Source organism: Cynara cardunculus (assembly GCF_001531365.2).
Source record: "Cynara cardunculus var. scolymus isolate 2C chromosome LG 8, CcrdV1, whole genome shotgun sequence".
NCBI classification, from domain to species: domain Eukaryota; kingdom Viridiplantae; phylum Streptophyta; class Magnoliopsida; order Asterales; family Asteraceae; genus Cynara; species Cynara cardunculus.
The window spans coordinates 4185316-4192044 of NC_037535.1; the positions used below are offsets into that span (position 1 = coordinate 4185316).

At 35.2% G+C, this 6729-nt stretch overlaps 1 protein-coding gene across 1 annotated transcript; it reads left to right on the top strand.

Moving 5' to 3' along the window:
- Nucleotides 1-2809: 2809 nt before the first annotated feature.
- LOC112517444 (zinc finger BED domain-containing protein DAYSLEEPER-like) lies at nucleotides 2810-6729 on the top strand. Its single transcript, XM_025124878.1, has 2 exons — nucleotides 2810-2941; nucleotides 4487-6729. The coding sequence occupies exon 2, from the start codon at nucleotides 4508-4510 to the stop codon at nucleotides 6563-6565; it is 2058 nt and encodes a 685-aa protein (XP_024980646.1). The 5' UTR covers nucleotides 2810-2941; nucleotides 4487-4507; the 3' UTR covers nucleotides 6566-6729.

The following is a 6729-nucleotide window of genomic DNA, read 5'->3' on the forward strand; positions in this document are numbered from 1 at the left end:
TCATTCTTTGGAGCTAATCTTTATATCTCTTTATCCCACTTTTCTTTCCACTCAAATAGCCGTCTGGGTGAAAAAGTTTTAAAAGAGTTTTRGGTGAGCCTTAGGCCCAGTGAATCCACGGTTTTCATGCATGAACAACAACTTTTATAATAAACAATTTTCACGAAGCTTCATAAGTTTAGCATGCCTTAATGAGAATAATATTTTTCACAAAATAAAGATATTTTGTGCGTGTTTACATCACAAAGCAACACTATAAGTCCTTGAAATTTAACGACTAACAATTCCTTTCTCTTTTTTTTTTGGTTATTACAATATATATCGATGAATACAATCATGCCACCACGTCTCTCAATAGGGTCCGTCAGTCACGTTTAAAAAGAAAAATGACATAAACTTGGTGAATTATCTCACGTCAATTGTATAAGATCATCTTTATTCACAATCTTTTAAAACTCAATCTCAATTAAAATATTACTTTATCTCTAATTCACATATATAATCTTCAACTTCAGTTTAATCTTACTTGTTTTATCATTTAACCACAATCCCCTCAATCCAATATAATCTAAAATATTATTTTGTAAAAATCATATATTTAAATTTTTGTATGTATAATTATTAATTTTTAATTTTAAGTATAAGATTAGAATAAACGGACCATTACATATTTTAAAAAGTAATTATAATTATAAAAAACTTACCATATAATTGAAATTAAATAAAACAAGTCACAAAAATAAGTACAAAATTACATATCTGAAATAATAAATAATCGTAGTTAATTATCATGACCGAATTTCTGCCACATATGTTCAATCAAATCATTTTTTTGAGAGTTATGAGTTTTTCATACTATATGTTTGGGTGATATGGAGAGTTATCAGGATTTTGAGAATTTGAAGAAAAAAAATTGGGAAGTTTGGATTCATAGCAGAAAATTGAAAAAAAAAAACTGAATTTTTTTTTAATTTGCAAGATAACGAAATGATTAAAATGAAGAGAATGAAAATATGTCAATATTGAGCTCTATTTATAGAAAATCGAAAACCATGAATTTTGATATATTTATTGTTTTTTAATTTTCTTATTAAAATTATTTTTTTATCTGATAAATTTTATAAAATAAAAATATAACATTGACCAATAGTAATATGACATGTGACATATAAAATAGACCGGAAAATTACAATCTCAATTGTATGGTGATCAAGTTTGGATAAGATTGTCCATTTCTTTTTACTTTTACTTTTTTAATATTTTTATTTTTTAATAACAAATTATTAAAAATCATTTGTGAATTACGATAATAGCAATTTTTATCCCAGTAGTTTTAAACTATAAAATGACATTCACGATTTATAAAATATTAGAAGATTTTTCGCACAATACAGCGATATACATTTCGATTTTCGTCCCCGTAGATGGGTAGAGAATCTAATTCGTTTTTTTGTTTTTGTTTTTGTTTTTGTCGATAATATGATACGACTTTATGTGATTTTGAGAAAGAGATAATGTTTTTATTTTTGAATAAAATATAAATATGAAGATATCATAAAAAAATATTGATATTAGTATCAAACTAAAGGGTCGTTTACTAAACACTTACTTAATAAGTGCTTAACGCATAAATTTCCTCATCGAATGAAAATGATAAGAGCCAAGAATCTTACCGGGTAAGAACGATTAGAAGGATGAAGAGTTTTACTTGGTAAGTGTGGATGATGACTCTTACCTAGGTAAGCGCATACGTAGTAAATTGTTGCATTCGATATGCTTTGATGTACTAAAAACTTCCGCATCTAAAAAAATTATAATGTTGACTTCTATTAGTAAGCGCTTACCTAGTAAGCGCTTACCAGGTAAGCATTTGGGTAAACGGCCCCTAAGTATTTAAAATTTCTCGTTTTTTTTTGTGTATTTCTTTAATTTATTTTTTTATTTTTGGTTTAATAATCTAATTTTTTATAAATATAATAATTAAGTATTTTGTTAAAACTCAATGATTATTCTAATTATATTTTAAATTTTTTATATTTAAAATGAAATGTTTATCTGAAGTTAATTACATGAATTCAAAATGATTTTTAAGAGTTTTTATCAAATGCTTTATAATATAGTATAGATATTTGGATTTGGCTTTTCTTTATCCACCATTAAAAAATTCTATCCATTGAAAATTTTCATCATTTTATCGATTTTTTTTAATTTTACTCAATCAAAAACTACATGTACCAAAATCATAAAATCAATTTTGATCGGACAAAAACAAAAAATGGAAATACCTGCGTTTAACGAATTTTTTTTGATTAACCTAGATATCCAACACTTTATGCGAGCCGACTAATCCCAGGGTGACCACCTGCTTTGCAGATAGCCCGGAGTCACCGAATTTGAACCTCCGTGGCCACAAGAAGGTTTTTATTTCTCCTTGGATTTGAACTTGAGACCTTCTGATACTGTTGACCTTTGGAGCCAATCTCAAACCAATCAGGCACCACCCTTGTAGTTATTTAACGAATTTTTTAACGATCGTTAAAAGGGGGATCAAATCTAACCATTTTTATAAATCACAATGGATATGTTGTAATTTTAAAACTGTATGGATGAAAATTGCTATTTATGGTAAACTACAAGGAACAAATTTGTAGTTTACTCTAAATAAAAACGTTAATTTTAATGCCTAATTTGAGAAAGAAGCGAATGGGCTGCTTCAATAACACATGCTACAAATTTATTGGATCTCAAAGAGTCCATTTAGGGTTTTCATCTCCTCTCTCTCTCTCTCTCTCTCTTCCTCTTTAATTAATCCTCTCAACAAACCCCATTTCAATTCAATAGTCCAATTTCTGAAATCGGGTTCAAGCCCAATCCGATCGCCATCCTCCAACAAACGTTTCTGGATCTGGATCACCATTGCAGGCTGCAGCTTGGATTTTAGGTCGGTGTTTCGTCGATTTCACGGTGTATATATAATTACTTTATTTTATAAACCCTAACTCTGTTTCCTTTTCCGTTTTAAGTTTGTTTTATACATCGTTTGTCAATTTTGATGTATGGTGATGATCTTGTTTACCAAAGTCGTTGTGTTTCGTGGGTTGATTGATTGATTGATGCAATTAGGTTGGTCTCTGTTTGGATTTATAACTTTTTTAGGAGCCCAAATCTTGATGGTGAACCCTAGATCTGTTTGGTTGTTTCTTCAGCACATGGATGTGCAAATTGCCTTTTCTGATCCTGGGGTGTTGTGTTTGACTTATTGGTTGTCAAAATCACTAGCGTACATGACCTATAACCTTTTCAAGAGTCGGGCTCAATCTCTTTACCTAATTGTTAGGCTTCCTTTGGTCTTCGGTTGTGGTGAAGATGGTGGTTGAGGTTGCTCCTAGTTGGCCTCATAGTTTTATGAACATAGTTGGCACTGATGAATACATCTTTTCTAGGGCAAACATGTATGGAGTAAATATACATAGGATGAACTCATGAAAGCTTATGTTGCCCAAAATATAGACCCCTATTTCGGTTGATATGGTTAACCTCCCTTGAATTACCTTGTTTTGTACCTTAACCTGATTCACCAAGTCTCTAAAAGACTGGGTGCAGATCACTACGCATGTCAGTGTGTGTTGAAGGTTTCATAACAGGGAATTTCGCTACCTCTGCACCATTATATTACAACGGACTCGGTTGCCGGCTTAATCAAGGGTAGTCTTTACATAAAAATTGACTTGTATACAAACCAAATGAGCCCTGTATGTACCAACCGGAGGTGGGATCCTTTTTTTTTGGGGGGGGGGGGGGGGGGAAGTTTAAGATGTACACAAACTTGAACTCTACCCTAAAAAGAGTAGAGCGGAGTTTCTGTAATGACAAATGAGAAAATAATGTATACATGTTTCTGTAACGAATTTTCCCGGCTAGTAAAATGGAGAAAAACAGATTATGTTAACAAATGAGAAGTTAGATAAGAGTAAACATTAGCGACAAAACTAGAACACGATACACATATGCCAAGTGCTGAAGGAATTAGACAGCTTATCGATTAGAAGATCTATCTAGAGACTAGAATGGGCATTGAATGATAAATTGACTGTTTGATATATGTTTAGAATGTATAATCTTAATAGCTTTAAATTTTTGGTTTAACCATTTGAAGTATTTTTAACAAGAATGCTATATGATAAAACGAAAATAACAAATTCAACATCATTTAATGGGTCTCAAAAAAGTGCAAACATTTTTTTTTGGGGAAGTTCAACGTCATGCCTTCCACTTGTTTGCTCACACTCTTGCACATGCCGGAGGTGTTCATGGAAACAACCACTCTATTCTTTTGGAGTAGGGTTCAAGTCTGTTTATCTCACCCTCTCCAAACCCGCTCTCGAGTGGGATTTACTCGGTCAATTTGGGATTTTCTTTTTTTTGGGAAATTCTTAATCATGATTTTACGCTAATCTCTTTGTGTTGGATTTTCTGCCTACACCAGGTGATTGCTTTTCTTCCCGAAATGGATACTCCTATGGAAAGTAATGCACTGGTTAACATAGAGATGCAGCCAGAATATTTTGACACACCAATGAATGATGTGGAAACACAACCTACCAAAAATAGAAAGAAGAAGTCTATAGTTTGGGAATACTTCACTATTGAAAATGTGGGTGCAGGATGTAGAAGGGCCTGCTGTATGCAATGCAAGCAATCCTTTGCATACAGCACGGGTACCAAAGTCGCGGGCACCAGTCACCTCAAACGCCATATCGCTAAGGGAGGTTGCCCTGTTGTTCTTCGTAATCGCGGGCAAGATGCATTAACCCCATTTAGCGCACCTTCAAAGATGGCTGTTAACTCTGGGGGTCCCATTACGCCTAAACGGCGTTACAGAACCAGCGTTGTGCCTTATTCCACATTCGACCCCGATAGGTGCCGCCAAGAAATGGCAAGAATGATCATTCTGCATGACTATCCACTTCACATGGTTGAACACCCAGGGTTCATGGCTTTTGTGCATAACCTTCAGCCTAGTTTCAATATGGTCAACTTCAATACAGTTCAAGGTGATTGTGTAGCAACTTATCTGAGAGAAAAACAGAGTATTCAGAAATTGATTGAAGGAATGCCGGGCCGGATTTGCCTTACCCTTGACCTTTGGAATTCATACCATACAACCGGTTATGTCTTTGTCACTGCACAATTCATCGATAGCGAGTGGAAGATGCATAGGAGACTATTAAACGTTGTGATGGAGCCATATCCCGAGTCGGATTCGGCTTTCAGCCATGCCGTTTCCACCTGTCTCAACGATTGGAACATGGAGGGAAGATTATTCTCGCTCACAATAAACCAGCCGTTGAGTGAAGTCGGGATCAACAGTCTCAGAAGTCTGCTTTCCGAGAAAAACCCAAACATTCTTGGTGGTCAATTGTTGCTCAGAAACTGTCTTGCTCGTTCTTTAAGCTGTATTGCACAAGAAGCGCTAAAGGAGGGACAAGAAACAGTCAAGAAAGTCAGAGACTGTGTGAAGTATGTGAAAACATCGGAATCGTTAGAGGAGAAATTTCTCACCCTCAAACAACAACTTCAAGTACTCAGTACCAAGACTTTATCACTCGATGATCAGACTCGGTGGAATACAACTTACGAAATGTTACTCGCAGCCTCGGAGTTGAAAGAAGTGTTTTCTTGCTTAGATACTTTAGATCCCGATTACAGTAAAGGCCCAACCGGTGAAGAATGGAAGCTTGTAGACAATCTTTGTGCCTATCTGAAGCTACTTTTCAACACTGCGAAGCTGCTGACATCATCGACTACACCAACGACTAATACCTTCTTTCACGAAGCATGGAAGCTTCAGTTGGAGCTATCACGGGCATTCACATGTGAAGATGAAGCCATCCGCAGACTGACCAAGCCAATGCAAGAAAGTTTCGATCACTACTGGAAAAACTGCTGTTTGATCTTAGCGATTGCAGTGGTTATGGACCCACGATTCAAGATGAAGCTGGTTGAATTCAGTTTCACAAAGATCTACGGTGATGAAGCTGCATCTTACATCAAGATCGTGGATGAAGGAATTCATGAGCTTTTCTTAGAGTATGTAGCGCTTCCATTGCCGTTGCCATTGCCACTCACCCATGGTTTTGTTGAAGCAGCAAATGGTGAATCTGAAGACCAAAAACAAGAAGATGGCTTAAACAATGGAGTCGGGCTTACGGATTTCGATGTTTATATCATGGAGAGTACGAGTCAACAATCGAAATCAGAGCTGGATCAGTATTTGGAAGAGTCTCTGTTGCCTAGAATCCATGAATTTGATGTTATGGGATGGTGGAAACTGAACAAATCCAAGTACCCAACTCTATCGAAGATGGCTCATGATATCTTGACGATCCCTGTCTCGACTGCTGCTCCTGAGTCGGTTTTTGAGACGGGTATGAAAGAGATGGACCGTTATAGGTGCTCTTTGAGGCCGGAGACGGTGGAGGCGCTATTCTGTGCCAAGGACTGGCTTCGATGTGAACCAATGGAGACTATGGATTCACTTGTGAAGATGGAATTTCCAATTTAGTTTGGTATTTATAGTTTTTATCTTTGTTTAGGTTGTGTTAATTTGTGCATGATGTGGGCAATAAATAGGGGTTTTGCTTTAGTTGTATTTATTTTATAGTCATAGACTTGAATTCAATCCAGATTTGTGAAGCTTATGACACTGTCTTTATTTGTGCATCATAA

What these genes read in the sequence shown, in the direction of transcription:
- LOC112517444 (XM_025124878.1), top strand. Translation starts at nt 4,508, where the DNA reads ATGGATACTCCTATGGAAAGTAATGCACTGGTTAACATAGAGATGCAG.